At 42.0% G+C, this 26046-nt stretch overlaps 1 protein-coding gene across 1 annotated transcript in view; it reads right to left on the reverse strand.

The window, feature by feature from the left end:
- Nucleotides 1-26046, reverse strand: part of LOC147312569 (tyrosine-protein phosphatase non-receptor type 14-like) — a 48458-nt gene that overhangs the window by 21771 nt on the left and 641 nt on the right. The window contains exons 2-3 of the mRNA XM_086264062.1: nt 12117-12529; nt 10182-10357 (exon numbers count right to left, since the gene is read on the reverse strand). Of these exons, the coding sequence (XP_086120188.1) occupies nt 10182-10357; nt 12117-12290 (350 nt within the window). The 5' untranslated portion in view covers nt 12291-12529. The remainder of the gene's footprint in view (nt 1-10181; nt 10358-12116; nt 12530-26046) is intronic.

Below are 26046 nucleotides of genomic sequence, written 5' to 3' on the forward strand. Positions count from 1 at the left end.
TAATAAAACCCATACGAGTCATACAGCACTTTTCATTAATCACAGTCTTATGCTTGTGGTTATTACAGTATGGTTATTCTAGAAAGAGCACATCCTTCCAGTGTTTTGAGACCAACCACAATTGGACAGATGAGGCATCTCCAGCATTTTCTGGAAGCTCTTCACTCAAAGTGGCAAAGGCTTTTACGCCATGTGTCTTGGCTTTTTAAGGAGGGGTTTGGATTTTCCAGTTTTCAAAGATAGAAAACTACTGGTACATTTCTAAAAGTACATTAGAGAAGTTGGGGGGGCGGGGGCTTTTGGTGTATCCAACGCATATCCAAGCCAAGATGCCGTGTCACTCTTTAAGAATGCAGATTAATTTTAAAAAGCTAATAAAAAGCTTCGGTGTATTCAAAGGATAGCCAGTGATTTCCAGGTTTCATTTCCACTGATGTCTTCCATCCTAATCTACAACCTGCTTAAACATGATTGTAGTCTGGGTTTTAATGACCAAACAGATAAGAAGAACCAGAAGGCTTCCACAAATCTTGTTCCTTGCCTATAGAGTTTGCATATTCATATACAAACATCTGCCTTTAGGTCACTTTATGAGTTTGTCTCATCAGTCCTAACTAGCTTAAATCTGCATATTTTGACAGCTGTATTTTTTTTCACTGTTTTTCATTTTCATGCTTCAGTGCTTTTAAATCTTCTGACTCAAGTATGGCATGAAATCAAATTCCTCATTAATAGCCCCGGGTGCATTTTCATCTGCAGAGCTGAAAATGTTGCTTTGAAATAAAACCTGAAATGAACTGCAGCAAAACCATCAGACAGCAAGTACTAAAAAACTATGTTAATGACCCAGGTTGTGGCATTTCAAGAGGGTTTTTAAACAAATTTGAAATAGTCATCTTTATTAAAATAAATACAACAGTCCTCAAATGTTACTATTTTGTAGGCACTGTCTTTGAATGGCAGTTAACTGTTAGCTAAATTACAAAATAAAACATGCAAAACTCACCACAAAATGATTTTAGAATCAGATCCAGAAACTTCCAAGGTTACCAAACAAGTATAAAATGTAGGAGCTTCAATAAAGAGTTAAAACACTCAACTGCATTTAATGATACCAGTTTTTAAATAGGGGATTAAACTACTGCTGAAATTGTAGTAAAAGGGAGCAAATTTGTGGTAAAATCAGCTCATTGTGTTTTCATAGAACAAGACAAACATCACATAAAATTGCTAGCAGGAGAAAAACATTTTATGACGTTCAAGACTTGCATGCTTGCACATACTTGTGCACAAAGAAACCCTTATTGTAGCACGCACCTGGCATGTATGTCAGAATGACATCACAATGCTGTAACAGCAGGTGAATATACATAGATGGACATGAGGTAGCGCTTTCCTTACTAGGGCTTTTCATGGGACTTCCACTATGGCAGAGTGCTCTGCTGGCAGTCCAGGCAGCCTCGCAGGCACAAAGAGCCCTTTATATGCCCACGCATGTTCAAACCCTGCTCAAGACATGCTGCCAGATGTCCAAGCAGTCTGGACAACAGGCCTGAGAGCATATGCGCATGTTTGCATGCATGAATGTGAGTATGTGTGTACATATGTTTCAGCCCCTCCTCAATCTCGACCACCTCTGGTGGTGGTAAGGTGACCACCCCCTCAGCCCCCAGGATGCGTCTAGACGATTTGTGTGGGAGGCAGGAGAATATCACTTTGAAATGTGTTGAATCAGCAAGGGGCACCACCGAGTACAGCTGTGTGTGTGTGTGTGTGTGTGTGTGTGTGTGTGTGTGTGTGTGTGTGTGTGTGTGTGTGTGTGTGTGCGTGCGTGCGTGTGTGTACTGGTGATAACTAACTGAACAAAGCTAGGATTTCAAGGCTATTGGTGCTGTTAGCCTTAGGGGCTGCTACGGCCAGCTGGCCATGCTCCAGTCAACGGCTCTTCGTTCAGGTTCCTCATTTTCAGTCTGCGAGCCAGCTTTTCTCTCCTTTCTATCAGAAACATACAAGTAGCAGAAGGCTTTAACCTCCTCACTCTATGCAAGAGTGTAAGATGTGTTTTTGTTGACAACAGGTAAAAGTGCTCTATTTACAAGTGAGTTGTACAGTATATCTGTAACTGCTGCCTAGTAACTGTACTGTTGACATCCACGTCATTTAAGGATAATATATAAAAATTAATGCTCATGGGGAATTTAACAAGAGTAAATCAAAGATAATTATCACCAATTTAGTATCTGACTAAGTGTGAAATATTTTAATTGTTTAGTGAGATCGCAGAGAGCTGTAACCAAAATCTATTGGGTTCAACCTTCATTCCAAGTGAAAGTGGACACATATGAAGAAATGCCCCCAACGTATTAAAATAAATATATATATCCGACAACAATTTGGATAGACGCCTAGAAAAACATTATAACAGCTATGGACATATTTCATCACACAAGCACAAAGAGTCTGTGTTTTTACAAACTGAAGTAGGAGTGACCAAACATTTAAATATTATGACTATAGGGTATATTGGAGAACTCTGCATGGTGAATTTGTAAGTATATACAGTAATGGATGCAGAGACCCCAGCTTCCCCTGCTCTGACTCATTTTTGCCGCTGCAGAGAAAGGAAGCGAGGGAGGAAGAAACAGATGACTCTACGGATGGGAAGAGCGGGAGATCCAATATCAGGCTACATATCAGCCAAATACTGAACATCAAAGCCCTGACCACACCATACATTACCTTCTCAGAAGAGATAACGTCTACAAATGTCTTGCCCGTCTCATTTCTACTTGTTCTTTTTTAATGTTTTCGTATTGCTAAATTGCTGTTAAAATGCACCAAAATGCATCACATCTTACCTTAGTGAATGTGAAAGAGTTAGCATGCATTCAAAATAATAACCTTTTTTGCCCTTTAATTTAACTTTTCTCAATAATGGTTTTGGGAAATAAAACTAATTCAAAGCACCAACACCTAAAATGCCAGATCTACTCTGTCTCACACGGTTTTCCCAAACAAACAGACTTTACCACGTGGATACATAAATATGTAAAAGGTCTTGCGATAAATACACACAGGCAGACAGCTCAAACCACATAAATAACAAGGCTCAAACGTGAGCTGAGTTCTGCTGCCAAGCTTTTACTTTCTCTGCCCCCACTTGTTCTTCCTCTTTGCCTTTGTCATTCTCCCGCCCACCTCACCCTCATCAGACCAGGTGTGTAGAAGCAATGACAGGGATGTGCCTTCCTGGATCTGATCCCGATCAACCTTCAGACAATAAATGTCGTGTATTTTTTTAAAAAGGGAGCTGTGACTGTGCCTATTCCCATGCTGACTGGCTGATTTCTCAAAGGACAGAGCGATTTGAATTTAGTAAAACCCATCATAAGGCGTATTGGATAATAAAGATGTTTTGAGAGTTGAGGAGATCGTTTACAGCTCGATATATATATATTAGGGGTGCAACGATACTCGTATCGATATTGAACCGTTCATAGAGTGCTTTCGGTTCGGTATGCATATGTATCGAACAATACAAAATTTGTAATTTATTTTATCAACTTTCCTTCTGACGATGCTGTCTGTGTGGAGCGCTCAGTGAATCTGCGTTCGACTACTCCGCCTAGGCTGCACTGTCGAGCGCAGATCCACTGAGCGTTCAACACAGACAGCATCGTCAAAAGGAAGAGCTCAGGGCAAGCTAGCGAGACAGAAGTTAAGCTCTCCTTGCAACATGGCAAATTGAACCTCCCCCACCCTCATTCAGATCTGGCGTTTGGAATTACTTTGGTTTTCATGTGACGTATGACCCTGAAGGTAAGCGCATCATGGACTAAAGTAAAACAGTATGTTGGATGTGCCACGCAATGCTCAATTACATGGGTGGGAACTAGTGTGTTAGAGCAGTTAGCTCGTTAACGTGTTGGCCGTCTAGCCCCATGCAGGGGTAGCTCGTTAACGGAGATTTGCCATGTTGTGGCGTTAACGTCATTTCAACGAGATTAACGCTGACAGCACTAGTGGGAACACAACGAATATGACTGCACATTTACGCAGACATCATCCTAGTGCAAAGACAAGTGGAAGCAGACAAAAACAACAAGCATGCATGCTACAAACTTTACCCGAGTCATTTAGACAGCCGTTAGCACATGATTCTCCTTATGGGGACCTGATATGTTTAATATTGTGGCGAGCTCAGACAACGAGGAGACGGAGGTATCGTTTGGTCTTGCTTCCGGTGAGCTAGCCAGGGAGCACAGCCGTTTATTGACATCTGCAGAAGAACACTGCCGCTAGCTAACTGCTCAGCGCGGCAACCGCACAGCAACAACAACAACAACACACAGGGCGCCCTCTGACCCCGGAAGGACACACCGTCGCAGCGAGAGGGCGTCACCCGTCACTATGGCAACATAATGGCGATCGTGGCTCAAGAGTTGGGAGTTCGCCTTGTAATCGGAAGGTTGCCGGTTCGAGCCCCGGCTTGGACAGTCTCGGTTGTTGTGTCCTTGGGCAAGACACTTCACCCGTTGCCTACTGGTGGTGGTCAGAGGGCCCGGTGGCGCCAGTGTCCGGCAGCCTCGCCTCTGTCAGTGCGCCCCAGGGTGGCTGTGGCTACATTGTAGCTTGCCATCACCAGTGTGTGAATGTGTGTGTGAATGGGTGGATGACAGGTTGTGTAAAGCGCTTTGGGGTCCTTAGGGACTAGAAAAGCGCTATACAAATACAGGCCATTTACCATTTACCATAAACAAAACATAACTGTACAAACAGAACCCCGAACAGCCCTGACCCGCTACATAGCCCCCCACCTAAGGGGTCAGTCGTCCCCGACGACCCCATTGCCCCACACAAAGTCCTGCAAATGTCCAGGTGCCTTCTTTTGGCGCACCGGCCGGTCACGACCGGCGGGGGAAAAGTCACTCGGGTCAGAACATGGGGTGCCACCATCATCCCACTTCTGACACCAATGTGGCGAGCTCAGACAACGAGGAGAAGGAGGTGTCGTTTGGTCTTCCTTCCCGTGAGCTAGCCAGGGAGCACAGCCGTTTATTGACATCTGCAGAAGAACACTGCCGCTAGCTAACTGCTCAGCGCAGCAACCGCACAGCAACAACAACAACAACACACAGGGCGCCCTCTGACCCCGGAAGGACACACCGTCGCAGCGAGAGGGCGTCACCCGTCACTATGGCAACATAAACAAAACATAACTGTACAAACAGAACCCCGAACAGCCCTGACCCGCTACAATATGCTGCTGAGAATATAGCCCAGAAGAAGCGTATAGTATAGCTTTTATTTTGGAAAGAGCCATTTCTCTGTAATAAACTCTCTTTTCCAAAGATGAGTGATTCCTCAATCAGATACAGGGCTTGCAAAATCGCTAGCCCGACGTCCCGGGGCTAGCGATTTTTCCAGTCGGGCTACCAAAATCTATCTCTGCTCTGCCCGTTGGGCTATTGTAGGAAGGAAAAATATATGTCAATGCTTTTGCATTCTTTCGGAAATGTAGCTGGGTAATTATGTCATTGGCATCGGTGAGCCACTGTCAATATGTGACATATTGAAATCGCGTTTGAATTTGTGCTTGTTTTTTGCTTTCACTTTGCAATCGCGCGAACTGTGTATAGAGAGCGACAGTACTGATTGGTGAGTGATGATAATTTGCGCACCAATTCCTCTGACATCGTCTTATCAATCATTAGCTTACTATGCAAACATGACAAGTGAAATCTCCCGCAGCTTAAACATGTGAGAGGTTGATCGCGCAGAGAATCGCTGACCGTTATGTGTGTGTGTGTGTAAAAGCAGCAGGATATATATTTTAGTCTGCTGAGCCAAATAAGACAGGTCAGGGTGAAGAAGTGACAGCCAAAGAAAAGCTTACCACAAAACGGAAAAGTTATGACAAATCAGACTATAAGGCAAAAAGAAAGTGCAGCTTTATGGTTTCATGGACAAAAGAATTTCTGTGGCTGCAATATGACGAGCTATATAACCGGGGCTGCACATAAGTGGTCCGCAGGTGCGCATTCGCTGTCAAAATAAAATAAAAAAACGCGCACAAGATATGAAGTTGCAACGCGTGTTTGCATACATAAGATTTTCTGGAGGAGAACAGACATTTGTTTAAAACTCTTAAAGATGTCGAAGAAGCTCCTTTAAGCAATTACTTTGGTGTTCCTCCACCTCCAAAGAAATGTCAGGAGTCCGAACCACAAAAGAAGCACGTATTCTCAGAAAAGTGGTTGCAGGAGGTGAGCTGGCTTCAAACAAATGATGAACGCACAGAGATGTGGTGCGGAATGTGCCGTGAAAATCCCACTCTAGCGGACAAAAACAGTGCTTTTTATATGGATGCAAACGCGCGTTGCAACTTCTTATCTGGTGCGCGTCTTTTATTTTGACAGCGAATGCGCACATGCGGACCACTTGTGTGCACCCGTGTAAATAACATAATGTTCTGCCGGGTGTGTTGTTGGTTTTCTCTCGATTTCTGAGTCGACAAGCGCCTTTGTTACTGGGACCAGTCATTTTAAGAAAGGCCCCCATTAGAACCCATGAGAAATGCATTATTGCTCAGTCTGCAATATCTTTCCCAGAACACCAATTGAAAATAACATACTAAAAATAAACCTGAAAAATCTGTTTAGAACAGCGTACTATGTTGCAAAGAGTGAACTACCACTGGCAAAATTTAGCAGTCTTTGCAAACTTCAAAAAGCAAATGGCCTAGATCTTGGTTCCACTTGTCTCTTACCCGTGACTTCAGCGGAAATTTCAAATTCAGGATCTGACGCAGACTGATTCATGTTCTACACAGTTCTTACAAGTTCATAGAAATTTCTGTTCAATTAGAACCAAGTATTTGAGTTGATGATTGTAATTTTTATACAATGTTGTAATTTGTTTTTCAACAATTTTTTGATTAATGTTTTGTTTCCTTTACAATATTATGCTTTAATGTATAATATTGTAAAGGAAACAAAACAGGAAACAAAACATCAATCAAAAAATTGCTCTCTTTTTTTATTCGGGCTACTTACATTTATTTTGGGCTACCAAAAACTGAAGAGTCCCTGCCCGAAGGGCTACCAGGGATTTTGAAATTTTGAGAGCCCTGAGATATATTTATTTTTTTAATTACTTTTGTTTCAGCAACATTAAATTTAAAAACTGTACTTTTGAGTTAAAATATATATTTATAATTTTAATAAATGACAAATTAAAAAGGCTTGAACATTTTTTTTGTATAGAAAAAATATCGAACCGTGACACCAAAGTATCGAACCGAACCGAACCGTGAATTTTGTGTATCGTTGCACCCCTTATATATATATATATATATATATATATATATATATATATATATATATATATATATATATACACACATATAATATAAAAACACCCAGCACGCCCCTGCGGGCGGTTTATCCTTCAAGCTCGGGTCCTCTACCAGAGGCCTGGATATATATATATATATATATATATATATATATATATATATATATATATATATATATATATATATATATATATATATATATATATATAATTATATATATATAATTTATTTTTTTTAAAGGATGGGTCTTTTGGAAAAGTCTGCCTCGTGGGTATGCGTACGCTCTCACAATGTGGTGTATTGTAACTTCTGACAGGGCTGCAGCTGGCTTCTGAGAGGATTCTTGGGGGATTGTTTGAGGTGTGTGTGTGCATATGTTTTGTAAACCAGACCCCCCCACCCCTTCCCCCCTTCTCTCTTCTCTCCATCCCCTTTACCCCCCGCACTTCTGCTGCAAGGAATGTGTGGTCCGCCTCCTACGCTGGACGGTCGTGCCAACATTCCTGACTAACAGATGAAAACAAAGAAAAGAGAAAAGTGAAGGAGACACAGGAACACTGAGAAAGAGCAAAAATGTAGGACTAAGCTGATCTGCTCTTGATAAAAAGTAGACGGGTGACACCATGTACAGGGATTGCAAGGAAGAGAAAGGGGGGCTTGAAAAAAAAAAAGACGGCCATTGTTTCCTAAATTGCCCCTAAGCCCCCATCATAACCCCCTCAACCCTATAACCCCTGTGTACACACACACACACACACACACACACACACACACACACATCATAAGAGCCCTCAGGGGATTCCATGAATACCATCCCTTTACCAGAGCAGATCCTGGCTTCTGTATAATAAACCTGCAGACACACTCTAGACAATTTACTCTCCTCTGTCAGATCGCTCACAAATAAATTACTTCACCACTTTCAAAACAGGCTAAGTGCGGGCATGCATGGTTCTCAGAATTACTATAAAAGGGTTAACACGCTGGCAAAAACACACACACCTTAAAACTAACTCTAGTGTGAAAACATCAAGCTGTGACCTGCAATCAACCTTTCCCACTTCCAGAGAAGCAGAATCCACAAATTCACCAGCTCAGTGTGAGGCAGACCTGCAGAGTTCGGCGCGTCAGTGTGTGTGAGAGTGTGTGAAGGAATATGAGACGGCAGACTGTCCATTACACACTGACCCTTGCCTGCACTCTTCACAGATACCCAACATGCTCATTCACACACTCATTCAAACACACACACACACACACACACACACACACACACACACACACACACAGTGGCACAAGGAAAGACTGGATGCCGCTGATGCCATTATCTATGTCATCAAAGAGATGTTAAAGGAAGTTTCTTTGAAGTTTCTGGAAAACTCTGATTCACTGTCTTCCTGGGAATTAGCTGCTGATCAGTTTCCCCTTCATATTGGTATGCTAACTATGAAGCTAAAGCCAGGAGAAGTAAGCCCTCATTCACAGAGGCTTAGAGACAGGTCGGCAAACCACTGGCAACCTCTGGTCAAGAGGTAAAGATGATTGTATTCCCGCGACCGGATGGCAAGTGGTGAAATCGGCCAAAAAAGGATGCTACACCTAAAACCTCCTTATGTTTGTTTTGGTTGCTAGCAGATTGCCACAGTCATCTGTACATTTTGTATGGAAGAAGGCAACTTGTTTGCAAACGCTTGCCATTTACTCACCAAACTGTGGTGAAATTTGAAAATGAGAAAAAGAGAATGTTCACCATCCAAGGAAAAGGTGCACCATTCAGTGCAGCATCGTGTATTTCACGCTAGCCAGCAACCTACAGCAGCCGGTTGCAAAATACACACCTTGCCTAAGCGAGCAGTGTTTATATAACCAGGGAGGTACTAGTTATCAGATGGTCGCTGACCAGTCTGAGACTGAGGCCCGAGATTGTTAACAGAGAAAAAATAAACTGGCTCTGTCTGAAGGTAGAAGATGCATAATCCCCCTAAGTACAAAACATTCTCCACTTTTTTGTGTTCCTATCAAATGATATAACTTTGAAATTACTAGGGGTTTATGCTGCTTTTTATGGATATATTTTACCTTATGATAGACGCAGGCTAACCGTCCCCAAAATCTTTGCAAGAGACTGTATATAAAGGATGGACAACACCATAGTTGTTTGTTAATTTCAACATTAGCTTGAATTTTAACGACCATAATTACTCACAAGGATGGGGAGCAGTTGGCCGTGGAAGTTATCGGCTAAGAATAATAAGACTGGATAGCTAGATCCATCTATAAACTTTATGGTTGTATTGCAGCTTGTTAATAAACATAAAAAGTAGAATGTAATTTACTAAAACTGACAGTCAGTCTAATTAACTACACAGGAAGCCATTATTATTTGTCTGATAATTTCATTAAAAAACTTCCAAAAGGCACCATGAAATAAGTCAAAAGCTCCATGAAGGCCACCAGACTTTCAAAACCAGCTGGTGTTTAAATGTAAAATTACATTTTTATTTCTCCACATTTTCAAAGTGACTGCTTTTAAGCTCCTGGCATTCTAAATAATGAAGAGTTATGGGACAGTAATCATCTACTTTAGGAGACTGATCACATTTGACTTCTTTGTAGCCAGAACCACTTTGAAACGTCAACCAATATTGACAATTAGTGATGAGAGTCATGAGAAGACGATTTTGCAGTGTTATGGCAGCGTTTGGAAAGCACTGTTACTACTGCAATTCTCTATATAAAGCTAAAGCACATCTGCATTCTGATTATGTGGCTCTCTCAGTGACTTGCGTAACTGTCTCACAGTTACCATTTGAAGATTCTTTACCTGGTGGCTTCTTGCTCCAGCCGGGAAACATTGGGAACATAGAACATGACTCCAAAGAAGAGCAGTGGCTCATTGCCAAACTTGTCCAGCTGCTTCTTGAGGGGTTTCTCGAGTTCCACCCAACGTTTTTCCGGGGTCTGGGTCTTCCCTTGGAACCACAGTCCAAAGTAATGTGTCTAAATACAGGGGGTGAGGAAACAAAAATAAGTTGTGTAAACCAAAAGGAGTATAAAAGAGCCAAATAAATTAATTCGCAATAGTGGAAGCAAAGGGCTAATGAGACCAACTGAGTAAAATATATCAGGTAAAAGTGGGTGTACAGCAATTCATTTTCAATTATTTTTACATCTTTATTTTCCCTACTTTTCAGTTTTTTCAGTGAGCAAAGAATCAGCAAAAATCAAAATATGCAGGTCACGCATAGAAAAAAAAAACAGAAATTGGAATCAGCCAAGAAACCTGCAGTTGGTGCATCTTTAGATGGGATTTCTCAGGAGAGAAATGGTAAATGAGTTGAGAAATACACTGAAAAGTATTGAGAGATTAAGCGCCTGAATTAAAAGCACACATTTCTCCTTAAAATCCGACAAAACCTTTGACGTCAGCAGCGTAACACTATTAAAATTAAAGTGGAATCATTACCTAGCTCACTAAATCCAGGGAAAGTCATTAGTCTTCCTATCCAAACAAAACGAACATATTTAAACTGAAAGTGAAACACAAAAAGCAAGAATAGACCAGTTTATTTCTCCCTTCACGTATGATGTTTCTGATAAGAAATTGTTGATATGAGATGCCACCATGTTGTCAGGAAATCCATGCATAATGAAAACACACACATCAGCTCACAATCCATTGACTTTTGTAAAAACACAACATACTAGTGGCACAGGTTTGTCTCTGTGTAAAGATCTCGTGAACTTTTTTTCCACCGTTTTATCTCACGCAGTACATTTGGCAGAACATGTCATTTAAATGTCATGTTTTTAATGTTTGGTTATTTTGTGTATTTGTGCATTTTTCATAGGTTTCATAAAAGGTTGAGCACACAGATTTGGCCAGTAAAAAGTCAGAGAGAAAGTAATAAAGCTGGTAACTGAAACGGCGCACACACATTCATGCGTGCAGACGGGCACACGCTTCAGACCTCAGATTTAACAGCGAAGACCAAAACAACACGCACACTCTGACGCACACATAATCCTGAGACGGTGTGCACACGAGGGGCAGACAGCCGCTACAGCTGGGGTGCTTCATCGCCTCATTTATAACATCACTGACACCCAGCAAATACCACAACTCTGTGTGAGTACACCCCCCGCTCTTCTGCGCTGTCAGCAGCTCCAGCAGGTGCAGACACACTCTTGAGCACGGATGTTCATCAAATTTAATCACCCTTGAGCCAAACACGCACACAATCGTCATGTGATCTTTGACCTAGACAAACCATGCTTTTTACAGACAATTCGTTTACTTTGTGTTTTAAGGTGGAAGAACAGGAAAGGAAAGGAAAAAATCATCAGAAGTCCACCTGCTGGTAGAAAAAAAGCACTGACAATAATGGGAAATAGAAGTAGAGGAATGAGAAGGACCCATGGGGTAGGGGAGACAAGAGGACGAGCAGTATGTCTTTCTTCTGCAGTGAAGAGAGGACAGACGTAAGCACGCTTCATTAGAGACAAACAAAGACAGTGAAGGAGAGACGCAGCAGAGGGCAGGGAGACATGCACAGGGTGTGGGGAGAGACACGTGGCAGACACAACCAAACTCAGAGTAAAAACAAATGCCCACTCCAACTCCCCATTAATTACATCCTGTAGCTGCCAACGGCAGACAATTTATAACACTTGCAAGCTCAGATAAGACAAATGTGTCAGAAACCTATCACATGTCATACTATCTCAAACTAACGTGCACATGTGTCACAACACTAACCTCCCGCAGCTCCAGCCTTTGAGCCACCGCCTCCAGACATTCCTGTCCCGTACTCTCCACTGACAGCGTGCATTCAATCACATTGCTGTCCAGCAGGCGGATACGCGTCACAAAGTAGTTCTTGCTCAGGACATTGTAGCGCCTTGTGCGCCGCAGCTTCAGCCGGAAGGGCATGGCTGGCAGGAGGTCAAGGCGGGGCCGTGGCAGAGTCAGAGGTCAAATGTCACTCGAGAGCAAGCAAGCAGAGAGAGGGGTGGGCGGGCTCTATGACCTGGCTGCTGCCCTCCTCACTCTCGCACGACGCCAGCCACACCACCGGGCGGAGAGATGCAACCTGGCAAGGCGCTGGCCCATTCCCAAAGGTGTCCAGAGAGGAGGAGGAAGATGAGGAGGAGACGGAGTACAAACAGGTGCTGCAAAGAGAGATAAGAGAGGAGGGTCAGTCAAACACATAACTGGCTTAAAAAACTATTTAGAGTTTTATGGATACATTCCCTTTTCTAAGAACGAAGATGGTTTTCTAATCAGTGAATATTCTTTCAAATAATCCCTCCCACCTTTCATAAACAAGCAGAAACTAAAGCAGATAAAAAAGGAGTAGTTGTGGTGCTAGAGCATTAGCACAGCACAGGAATGGTACGGCAGCAGCCAGACAGCTTTATCCTATAGTTCGGGCAGCTGCGCTCTCTGGACTCCCATGAGGCCCGGTGTCGGGCGAAGCTGGGAGACAGAGTCAGAGATGTGAGGCTATGGATGAACAGACATCAAACGGTCGTGCGCAGACATCCATCTGAACCCGGCAGCTGGCTTTGAGGAACTAATGGAGCTTCTATCTGCCTGTGTGGGAGGCCCTTCCTTTCCTTTTTATCTCTGCTCTCTCTGCTCGACAGCAGCACAGTGCCAGACATTGTGGAGTACAGTGCAGCGGTGTGTGTAAGATCACACGCCTGCGGTGGTGGCACATATGTTGCCACAGAAACACTTTTTGCCAGCTACTGACACAAAACCAAACAACAACAAAAAACCCACATCTTTGTTGTTAATAAGAAACAGAAGTGTGAACTCGTGAGGTAAACAAGAGAACACACACGGGGAAGTTTAAAAGGTTGAGCTAGGTGTTTGGGAATGACTTTGAATGCAACTGGGGTGCTCATCAGTTCATAGCTTTCATGTCTGTAATGAGGAAAGTGCTTTGAAAAAGAGCATGACAGATATAAAGGCGGAACAGAGTACATCCTGTAGGGGTGTACTCTGTATATCGCACATACTCAATCATATTTTAAAAAGTAAGCTTTAAACTGAGCTGTTAGCCAGCAATCGCTAAGGAATTTCAAATAATCCCGCTAATATCAATGGGATTAAATTTAAATAGCTAAAGCAGTGTCATTTTAAGGGTGGTGGCTACTTTGTAGCCTTGTTAGACAGGAACTAGATTACAAAACTAAAAAAAAAAAGCTCCACACCTTGAAAGAAGGGGGAAAAAACTTCTCCTTAAAACACAGACAAACCAAAGAGACCCAAAATTGAACACTACAAAAGACAGCAAGGAAAATTATGCGAAAATAAATACACACATGCATGAATGTGAGGGAAAAAGAGCAAAAACATGACAAGGCAATGTTCCAACGATTAGGTGAGGAGCAAGGGAGAAGGAGGTGGAGTAAAGATGTGTTGCTTCTTGTCCTGGGCTCTGGCTATGTGCTGCTGATAGTCAGCTTGGACCCTGGCCCAGATTCCTCTCTACCCTGACTGGAAAAACAGAGCACACCTGACACAAGTATGCACCACAAGGAAGGAAAAGTGTGTGTGTGTGTGTGTGTGTGTGTGTGTGTGTGTGTGTGTGTGTGTGTGTGTGCGTGCGTGTGTGTGTATAACAAGGCTGAGTGAGCAGGAGAAAAAGACACAGGGGAGGCAGGCTTGAATGAAAGAGGGCAAGAAGCTACAGAGTCGGGTTGTTTGCTACAATTTTAATTGCACTTGCTTCACGCTCATCTTTTGTAATGGCCTTGCCTCTTTGGGCGCCGTAACAAATTCCTTACTCCTGAGTCCTTCTGAGACGGTAATGTGGCATCATCTTCTTCGTGTGTTGTTGTTTTCTTTCTTTCTTTCTTTTGTTCTTTTTAAACGGCCGTTTTGCACTAACCTCAACGAGTGACATCGGTTGAGTAAATCAGCTTCGCTTAAGGATATATGTGCACGCTGACCCCAATCGTCACATGACCCTTAACCACAGACCCTGCGACCCTCCCCACTGTCTCCTGCTTAGGGTAAGTGACATCACAGGCTGACAGTAAAACCTTCCCAAAATGACTCAAGAGTGTTTCCCGAGCACCCAGGCCTCCAAGATCACTGTCAACAAGTACACAGACAAACACACAAAGACACAAATAAAGACGCATACTTTCACTGTGTAGTGTACAAACATAGACAAGCATCAACAGGGCACGCCGCAAACATATACACAAGATCTCTCTCAAACACACACACCCCTTCACCAGGTTCCTCAGAGGTTAGCCAAAGGACCAGACAGCAGTTGGTGCAACTCTAAACTAGTAATCAGTGGCTTGGTTAGGAGTGTGTGGTAGAGTAAAGCCAGACAGAAAGACAGACAATAGTTTGGGCTCTTACCCACTCCTTGATGAAAAAAAACAAAACAAAACAAAAATGCCCTGCTTCAGTTCTGCTCCAGCGACTTTTTCTCCTGACCGTCGTGTTTATTTCCAGCGTGCAAAAACACCATATACGTTTATGAATTTGCACATTGTAATTTTGTGGCACAGACGAAACGAGATGGAAAACTGAGGAAAGAGGCTTGTTTTTCTTTTTGAGAGGGGTGAGCTCTTTCTAAATATATGTGAAACCATTCCCATCTTTTGTTATGTTTTTTTTTTTTTGTTGTTGTTTTTTTATATTACCCCACAACTGATATTGCACAGGGGTAAGAAAGTTGGAATCAAGTAGCTTTTTTCCCCTTTAACGTGCGTGCTTAGACCAGAAACCACATTACCACTCAAGTATATAGGGGTTTTTTGAAAGACGCGTTGTGGGATGACATTTTTACACACATTTACATCAATCATGATAAAAACGATTATGCGGGAGCTAGCCGAAAAGAGCAAAGGAGAAGAAATTTGACCTTTTAGTCTTGCATGCTTTTAACTGAGCACCATGGCAAACAAACATCTGCATTTTCTCTGTCAGGTTGGTGTCAGATACATCTTTAATCGAGCATTTTTGTGCTTGTGCATCAAAGAATCAACACTACTCATTTGACGCTGCAGTGCACGAGTTGTGTCTTCCTCATTTAGCAATGAGAGTATTTAATTAAAAATGTTTTAAGCGTCCTACGTTTTTGGTTTTTTTTACCATCACGCTTCAATCTGCTTTTGTCACTACACAATATCAGAGGTGTAACAGCTCTCCAGAAAACCACGGGTCAATATTGGGTGGAATTATCATAGTTGTTGTAACTATGATTCTGTTTTAAAGGGATAAAATTTCTTGGCACAGCCAAGAGGCGGCAGAAGATGTATTGATGGGACTCTGTTAGTAACGACCTCCCGTTTGCAGCCAACTGTGGCAAGTCTGAAAGGGGTGGAGGACCTACTCCAAGGAGTTGCTGCCCCAAGTTAAGGAGTTTAAGTATCTCATGGTTTTGCTCCCGGGTGAAGGAAGATGGAAGCAACGGGTTGAGAGACAGACTGGTGTGGGGTCAGCAGAGATGCAGAGGCTGTACCGGTCAGTTGTGGTGCTGAGAAAACACCCTCCGAGGTGTCTGCACAAATTTGGTCCTTGGCTGGCTTAGTAGTGCCTCGAGTTTCTCCACAAAAAAAGTGAAAGTAGTGGTCAAGGGATGGTCACCCAGGTTGTTGCATAAAACCCTAAATAAACGTGACATCTGTGAGCATAACCAGTGTGTGTCTGGAGTGCATTCTACATATACCTTTGTAGTTTCAGTGATTCCTTCTATTCCTTTCTGGAAAGCTTATTTACTGGTAGCTGACATAAGAAATGCTACTGATGTGCACTGGAGTGCCCTGAAATGCAAAGAGATATGCCTGCCGCTAATAGGGTTACTAAGCATTGTGTGAAATTATCTGACAAAGGCTTGAATGAAATGGATGCTCCTTTAGGCAAAAGTGCTACACTTTAGCTTTCTTTCTGATTCATACAGAAAGAAACAAATTGAGAGGATGTTCTTTTTTCATACTCTGTGGATGTCAAAACAATTGGACACACACAATTATGCTCAGAAAGAAAAAATAAAGCAGATTCTTGCATTAACTAACCAACTTTAACTAAGTGAGTAAAGTAAATTTGTTTGTGGAGTTTCCATTTTTGCAGTATTTAAACTGGTTCAGGATTCTACGTCTGAGTTTGGGCTCAACAATTCAGCAACTTCAGCGAGATTGCGTGACGCAGTGTCAGAAAAAAAGCAGTCCTGGCCTTTTATAAAGTGACACGTGGCAAATAAGAATACAAACAGTTTAAACTTCAGCATCAGCAACATTTAAGCACATACCAAAGCCATGAAAAACTGTTTTCATCATTGTGAAGCTCCCGTGAGTCTCATCAGCTTCTGAACTAATTGTCTTCTAAGATACCTGTCCTGTTCTCCATCCTTTAAGGCCAACAATCAAAACAAGGGCACAGCAGGAAATACTCATTTCACTAGCTGGGGCCACATCCTCATTTTAGGTTTGACAGTGTTTTAGTAGGTAAAAGTGAATGCTTTGACATGAATTGAGCTGCGGTTTAGGGAAGGCCTCGAAGGGGACTGGCGATGACTCCCGGGCCTGGCAGATCCCCATGCACTAAATAGAAATGAAGAAGTTAAAGAATTGAGAACAAGGAGGTAGGGAGGGTGGGGCATGTAAACGAGAATGAACAGCTTGCAGAACTGGGGGAACCTATATAGATGACAACCGGAAGGAGCGTGTTTGGAGGCGTGGTCCTGCTCCTGAAATTCCGATACATAATCTCCAACAAAAGAAAAGTCCTGCATGCAAAAACTGAGACCAATTCCAAATAATTTCAAGTGAGATCCTTTGTATTGAGCTAGAATAGAAAGCTTGACAGGTGTAAAAACTGTTGCTAAAGTGGGCGGGATTTGAAAACCAGCTACAGGTCAGCAGCTGACAAAAGATGGATTTAAAATGAGTTGGTGTTCTTCTAAGAAATGCTGACATGGGTTTCCTCAGCTGGGGAATTTCTGCAGAAAACCAGTAGATGTTCCTTCACTTGCATTGTCCCCAACTCGACTGATTTATTTTCTGCAGAAACCTCAGCTTGCCTCAGGCTGCAGTGTTTTTCTGCCAGTCACCTCTCTACCCACTCAGGGATAGATTCTGGGGTCACCTAAAAATTTACCAAATCAAAACATGCTGTGACTTACAGGCCAAAAAAAAAGGTGGTGGTTAAAGCTGCTAACTTAGAATCAAAACAGGCATAATTGCGATATCCATTTCTTTTACATTACCATCACAAAGACTCATTTTAAACATAACGTCTTCTCAGGAGCAGAGCTGCTAACGTGCGTGCTCCCCCTCTGCTCTGGTTCATGCCAGCCCCTGTGTCGCTTTGCTCCATTCACGTCCACACAATAGCGGGAACAAAACAGCACTTTGTCACCTACTGCTAAGACCATTAGATGCAGGCCGCCAAGAGGCGAGGAAGCAAGTGTAGCGTGCGTAACTCAATCAATCTCATCTCTGTTGCTTGTCTCTGTCTGAAATACCAACGCTGCCCTCCCAACACCCCCAGCTACCCTCCTGTTATACACAAGCACTGTAGCAAAACAAATGGGTGCTTCACAGCTCGTAATTACACTTCCTCCTGCGCAGTCATTTTACTATTTGGTCTGTGAACCTAAACCGAATAGCTGGAGTGTAAATCGGCTAACTTGTGCTCAGAATTCACGTTTTTACAACTAATTAAAGCATTTGGTTTTCATAAATCAAGAAATATGGAACTACTGGTTGTTTTTTTATATAATTAATACAAATAGAGTGTTTCATAGAAGGCTAAAACAAGCACACACTTGCATTTTTCAGCAGCTAAACTCACAAATAGTTTGAGCACTCAGACAGTTAACAGTCACAACAAAGACCTACTTAACCTAAATTATTTTGTATTATGTGAACTTGCTGTATTGTCCTATCTGGTAACCCAGCGAACTGCTACTCCAAGCACAGCTAAATCAAAAGAATTTGGTAATACTGACAGATTTTGTTTGATATTTCTAAAATCTTCTTAAGACTCTGATCCTCTTGTGGCCCACTAACTTAAAGTTGAGTTCAGTAGTGAAATGTTTTGGGGGAAACACACCTCTAAGTCCACACACACTCCTGGAAACATTCAACCAAAGTCTGTCTGAGTATTAGCTGACCCTGGACAGAGCATTATCTTAGCAGTGAATGAAGGTGTGTGTGTGTGTCCATGTCCCCTTCACTTTTCTCGACGAGCGCTTATCCGATCTACTTCACAATCACTGGAGACCTAATGATAAGCAGCACTGAGTTTGAAGTTGTTCTGATGTGCATTTTGGTCAGTTTGTGAGGCATTCGGAGAATATCTGTGATTTGTACCCAAATAAACAACCACAAATAAAGTTCCAACACATGAACACTGCAAGAAATGTTCAGGTCAACAATTAAAAATAATGGTTCTCACGACATAAGGTTCATTCTCTGGTGGTAATATCAACCTAAACAGCTACTACAAGGTGAATTTTCAGTTGTTTATCCAGCTGCCCCAGTTAATATTAGTGCTGCTCCTCAGGTGTTTTTCTGTTTATTAGCCACACACACGATCCTCTTGGTGCCGCCTTTTTCCTCCTGACAAAAACAAGACGATAACTAAATAAAAACTAATATGACACGAGATGTAATCAGATCTAATTAAGCTGTGTAGAAAGGTGCGACAAGTTTGGAAGCAATCCAATCAGAAGTAACTTCCTTGTGGTGTAAGGTTAGACACGCATATGATATGCCCCCAGGAAACAGTACTGCATACAGCTAGCTCCCATGCTCCCAGTTGACTAAAACTAGACTAACGTCATTTACAATCACCGCTGCTGCTCGTTTCATGTGTGGATTAAAAATGCACCAAAGTAGCCCATGTGGCTGTATTATCACTAACACCTCATGATTGCAATGGTGATGTCAAGACATGTATGCAGATGTCGAAATCTGAAAAAGCACTGTACTCATTCCATTCATGTAGAGAGACACGTGCAGTATTTGTCTGACTGGCCTTTGGTGTACAGACTGGACAATCTGTACAGGACTAAAACATAAACTTTGCCATCTTTTGATATTTACCAATGAGTATTAAGGCCACATTAAGAAAAAACTTGTTACATTGTAATTTCCTTTGTAGTTTACTTATTACTAAAACTGATTCTAGTAAAACTTCACTAAGTCATCTACACAAGGCATTTTATAGAGGGTAAAGCAACGTCAATCTCCACAGTTTATAGTTATATATACTGTTTATATATACTGTTGTTTGTTTGTTTGTTGTTAATTAGTTAGTTAGTTTATTTGCTTGTTTTAATCAATTTTAAATCATGCTTTTTATTTGTTCTTGTTTCTAATGTCTCTGTAAAGCACTTTGAATCACCTTGTTGTTGAATTGTGCTATACAAATAAACTTGCCTTGCCTTGCCTTATGCTGTAATAGGTGTAGACTGCTGAAGGAGTCCCATGATGCATTGAGTATTTCCTTTTCAGTCACCTTTCTCACTAAAAGTGTTAATAGACCTCTCTGCATTGAATCACACTTGTTATTAATCTCTGGCTCTCTTCCACAGCATGTCTTTTATCCTGTCTTCGTTGTCTCACCCCAACCGGTCGCAGCAGATGGCCCCGTCCCTCCGTGAGTCTAGTTCTGCCGGAGGTTTCTTCCTGTTAAAAAGGAGTTTTTCCCTCCCACTGTCGCCAAAGTTCTTCCTCATAGGGGGTCATATGTTGGGTTTTTTCGCTGTATGTATTATTGTAGGGTCTACTAATATAAAGCGCCTTGAGGCAACTGTTGTTGTGATTTGGCGCTATATAAATAAAAATGAATTGAACGGAATTGAATTGAACTTTGACTTTATTCTAAAAGAATATTTTGACTTTTTGCTCAAAATTTTGACTTTGTTACTCCTAATGAGCAGTCGTGTGTTTTCTTAATGTGGATCTAATGCCCTGTCATAGACATTTGAAGAAAGCACAGTACTACAGAGATTATTCTCCAGACACGTCTCAGGGACATTGGCACTGTGGATCAGGCCCCTCTTTGTCATCTGACACTCTGGCCATGTGTGTTTTTGTCTGACCCAGAGGATGTGTGTGTGTGTGTGTGAGTGTGTGTGCTCACTTTTACACCTAAAAAATATACTTTATTAAAAAGAGAAAAATTATATATATATATATATATATATATATATATATATATATATATATATATATATATATATATATATATATGCATCTCCTTTTTCTTCCCCGCACACAGGCTCCACTCACTCACCCTGCACAGACACAAACATACTGTATATCACACACAAACACTAACAGCTGCAAACAGATGGTGGAGGCAGGCCACCAGACTGTGTTTCTAACAAGCGCATCTGCTTTCTCACTTTCCAGCTCGCTTTTTTTTTTTTTTTAACTCCTCCAGCTCCATATCTCCGAGACAAACACACCCGCAAATAACACACTTGAGGACACGGCGGCGAGAGTGACACAAACACAGGGCAAAGCGTTCGCACATTTGTGACGTGCAGACAGCGAAGGGGCCATGTCTGCAGCTTCCCACACACACACGCGCGCAGCTTTATCTCATTTCAACCTGGACTTAAATGGGTGAAGAAAATTGTTACACTAAGTGAGAGCAGACTCTCGCCAATTATATTGTTTACATACCCGTTGCTATCAGCGAAGGAGACATCAGGCCCGGTTTTGAAATTCACAGAACTGCTCTGAAAGGATCACCGCACTGGCAAACCTTCAAAACGAAGCTTCGATTCAAAGTTTCGTACATACATTTGTGTGCATTTTGCTAATTCTTTGAATCATCCCAAGCAAAGATATGTCTATAAAAAGTTTTTTTTTAAGCAATCAGCACATTTTGTCCGGTGTATCTTTTCAATCAACAGATTAAATTACTTTTCAGCTGCTACTCATTACCTTAAAACAAGTGAAGGAGACATGCCAGTGAGCACTAACAACTGTCACAATCACAAAAAACTCAAAATAACGTCACTTTCCGGAACTGGAATTCAAATGAGATGCCAAACTGCTTATATTTAGCTTTTGACGACCGGAAATACCATAGAAACAAAGGAAAAGTGCAGGAAAACAATAGAAGTTACAGTAGCAGTAGTGACAGTCACAGATAGGGAATGCCCAATGTTTCCCACTGGCACTGAAATCTAAACAGTGTCACTAAAACATGACGAGGAGGAGGAGGATCAAAGGCAGATGCTTTACACTGTCCGTATGCTGGTTTTCCAAACCAGCAATGACGCTCCTCTGCCGACTCATATTCCAGGAGGCAAACCGGAGAACTGATGTCATGCAGGCAGACTTGGATATTTAACTGAGAGGCACAGAGTTGGATTGTGTGTATACATGTGCCCTCAAAATTCACATATAAGTCATTCCCAGCACCTGAATGAGAAAACAAAGGCTTTAGATAAGCAAGGATATGGAAAAGGCAGCAGAAAGGAAAGAGGAGACACAACGCTGGTGATTCTCAGGCTCTTATCGTGTTGGTTCAGTTGGTGAGGATGGCGAGAAAGGAAGGAGTGCGTAAACATGGACAGTGGAACTGATAGCAGGCGGCTCCCAGCCACAACAACAAAAACACAGGACCATCAATCGTCAGCCACCGAGTCTGCAGCAGCCAAACCGCAATGCTCTTCACATTTTCCATAACCCCCTCCTCTCATCTCCTCCTGGGAACCACATCACGGTCTCACAACCATACACACAAATACAACTCCACACACACACACAAGCTCAATCACCCAAAAGCCACTCAGTATTTTCTCATGGCTGAGCCCCCAGGAGCCAACGGGGACGTCGGTAGCACTGAGTTTACAGGCCTATGAAAGCAGAAACACTTTGGTTTTGCTCGTGTTGACATCCGGCTGTATCTAAGACCCATAACAGCCTCAAAGGAAGGAAAAGTCACATTTTAAACGAAGGATCAAATGGAAAATTTCACCCGTTGATGCTCAAACTTCCTCACAAACCACTCTGTGAACAGTGAGTCCCACATCACAGGAAGAATCACATGTTTTTAAATTCTGGGCTGTTCAGAGGTAGCGGGGGTCAAACCTGTTAAGTGTGGGTGGCAGGGCTAGCAGTGACTGACACCTAGCACGAAAAACACCTGGTGGAGTGTGGGAGAGTTGGACAGGTCGCAGCACGCTCTCTACTCTGTTGTTGTCTGCTGGGCTGAGAGAACAGAGCGCTCACAGAGAGCACAAATCTGACAAAAGCATCCGTGCATGACTGAATACACTCACCACATGCACAAGAGATATTCCTCACAGTCATACGCTGCACCTACAGCCAGCCATTATATTATTACTTCACAGTAACATCACTTTTGTTAGCTTTTTATAGAAATTTTGTAAACAATAGCTGCTTTCTTGGTAAGTAAGTGATTTATGTTCATTCATGAGCGTTTCTGCTCCTAGGTAGAAGTTCAGTATTGTTACTGATACCGACCCAGCACAGCTGATTGGTAAAACTTTAATACTTCTTTAGAACTAGCTTGGTAGTACCACCAAGGGAGGTTTTTAAAAGTGCAGTTCCTCGAGTGGCCACTTGAGGCATTCTTTAAAAGCCTGCAAATCCCCATAGGCTCACATGTTATAATGTCCAACTTTACAGCAGAAATAAACATGTTTACAGCCGCGTAGAAGAAACTGTTTCGGTCTCTAGTGCACATCTCATCCTTCACTACAACTGCATGGGGGTCACTTTTTTGGGGCTCAAAGTTAGAGGCATGATAATTTTAATGATCATATCATTCGCGATAAAGACTCTATACGTTTTTATGTGATCCAAGCCCAGGTACCTTAAAAGGAGCTACTTCACAAATTTCAAACAAAGCTCTTTACAAGCTACGTGGAAAAAAAACTGCTCCCGCTAAAGATGAAGACAACAAACTTGCTCCACCACATGAGGCAAAAAACATGACATCTAATACAAGCAGGCTACAAAGGAGGAGATGCCAGCAGCCAGTGATGTGCAACCCAAATGTAAACAAATGTTGACATTTTGTTGTGCAAAATCCTGAAAAGGTACACGGTTAAGTTACTTTAATTCTTGTTAAAGTGAAGTGTTAAGCGCTCACGTACTACTTTTACTTATAATTTGCAGGAAAACATTAGCTTTTTGTGCTTACATTTGATTTATGCTGTGTCACTCGATGTCATATTGCATCTCTGCTTTAATGCTGCTGTTGCTGCTGGCACCTTGTGGGAATAGATTCACACTTCACTAATTCACCAAGGGTCTTGTGGCAAAGAAAGGAACTGAAAAGCTTATTCATGCACTTGTTTTCAGTAGGCTAGATTACTGTAATGGAGTTTTTACTGGACTTAATAAAACATCAATTAATCAGCTGCAGCTATTTCAAAATGCTGAAAATGGATCATATTACATCAATTTTGAACTCGTTGCATTGGCCTCCTGTGTGTAAAAGGATTGATTTTAGAATTCTGCTAATGGTTTATAAAGCATAAATATATTGCTGACCTACTTGAGGGGTATGAGGCTTCTGGGCCTCTTAGGAACAGGTTTACTTGACATTCCCAGGAATAGAAGAAAACAAGATGAGGCAGGATTTAGTGTGGGTCATTTGTGGAATAAACTCCCCTCACACCTGCAGTGTGCAGAATCCATTAGCTATTGTAAATTCAGGATTAGAAACGTCTTGTTTTCTTTAGCTTTTTCCCCCAAAAAGTCTTGTTTTTCCAAACTGCTCCAACATCTCCCAATGTTGGAGCTACTGTAGTGATACATCATTAAAATGGTGTTAAAAGCTGACATGATTGTACGCTTGTGTCTTCAACCCAGTTTACAGAAATCGAGAGGTGCACGACCGGCTGAGGTGAAACAATGCAACATAATTTTCTGTGTGGGCTTAAAAGAACCAAAACAACCCATCTAAGAAGTCAGAGCTTCACCTAATCATCCAAATACGGTCACTTCTCACACCAAAACGGCAACATAGTCAAAGGCAAATGACTAGCATCGAGCCTTCAAAACAGGACTTCACAAAGTGAAGGGTGGCATAGAGGTGCTTACATCCATCATTTAAATACAGTCTTTGTATACAACTAAAGTTAAAAGCATTGCAAGGACAAGAAATAACTGCTAAACATCAATTTTTCCAACACAAAAAGTATATTTAAAGGTAGAGTATTAGCATGTAAGGTGATATAGGGGACTAATATTTACACACTGAAACACTTGATTTATGTAAAATGCACTACAGTGTCATTACTATTAGATGTGAGACTTTTGGTTGCACATGTGAGTGTTTTATACTGGGTATGGCCGAAGAAGCTATCAGCAGATTAACAACTATTTTCATTGCAGATTAATTTCATCTGTATTTAAGTCAATGCCTTGGACATGTAATCACTTTAATCACAAAAAAGAGGTCATAGCCTTCTTCACACCTTCCATTTTCTACTGCAGTGCAGCTATGGTGTAAAATAACAAGTGAACCACAAGCTGACTACGAAGGAATTCGATGCATTTCTTCCACTTTGGTTAAAATGTTATAACAATAACTACAATAACTGCTGCTGCTGTCTGTTTCCCCCCTCTCTTCCTGTGGTGCAGTGTGAGCACTTGACCAAAATTACAGGTATGTTTGCACCACACCGTAATCAAATGGCCACTAGACTCAAATGACCATTGGCTACACAAACAATAGCCACTTTTCCTTTTAGACGCAGGCTCACATTAAGCAGTAAACACCTATTATGATCTTACCGGGCTGACCTTCAACAAAACACCCCTTTTGGGAATTAACATTTCAGCAACTTTCCTTGAATAAAAAGCAGGAAATAGAGTGCCAAAAATGGCACTGAAAGACAAATGAGATTTGTGACTCTCTACTGCACAAAAGATAAGCATGGATGGAGGTTTCTACTCTGCCTTTTAGGCCTTTAAAAATCTCCACCAGTGTTTTAAAACTGCTGTGTACACCCAAGCCACTTGCTCGGGCACCATGTAATTTACGCAGCATGCCTTTGAGCTTATAAAGACAGCCAGATGTGTGTGTGTGTGTGTGTGTGTGTGTGTGTGTGTGTGTGTGTGTGTGTGTGTGTGTGTGTGTGTGTGCACCCTACGCCTCCAGCAGCTATGCTGTGTTGCCTTTACTCCCCTTTTACAGTAATGCTAGTTGTCCAAGGTGCATGTTCAAACACATTTTTCTTTTTTACACAAACATGTACACACAGTTTGCAGCCAGGGTGTGAGGACATCAGTCCATCATCATCTTATAGGGGAAGGCTGCTCATACTCAAACACACCATTCAGCCACCAAGCTTGTTTAATACAATTCAACGAGGTGAATTTACAGACGCACTCTCTCTCAGCGATTATGGAAATGTAATGTACACATGCAAAAATTAGAAATAAATGAGGAAGGGCCAGATATTCCAGGTGTTGCGCACTCCATATGGCATGAGCCCACTGCCCAAACCCAAACTGGGTCTTACAGAGGGCTCTCGGGTCTCCAAAGCCCTGTTCAGTCGTGTGATTTCATGATTACTTCATTAACTCCGGGGAATCTTTCAGTGGTTTTCCAGCCACACACAGGTTCTCCAACTTCCTAGTTTCTCTGGAATCGCACAGACTACTATCTTATTAGATGTAGAGGGGGATTTAGAGGCTCTGTCTGTGATGGT

The sequence above is a fragment of the Aulonocara sp. 'chitande type north' Nkhata Bay genome, linkage group LG15 (assembly GCF_057382095.1).
Source record: "Aulonocara sp. 'chitande type north' Nkhata Bay isolate Kocher_YH1m ecotype deep benthic linkage group LG15, A_spYH_male_GT1.1, whole genome shotgun sequence".
NCBI classification, from domain to species: Eukaryota; Metazoa; Chordata; class Actinopteri; order Cichliformes; family Cichlidae; genus Aulonocara; species Aulonocara sp. 'chitande type north' Nkhata Bay.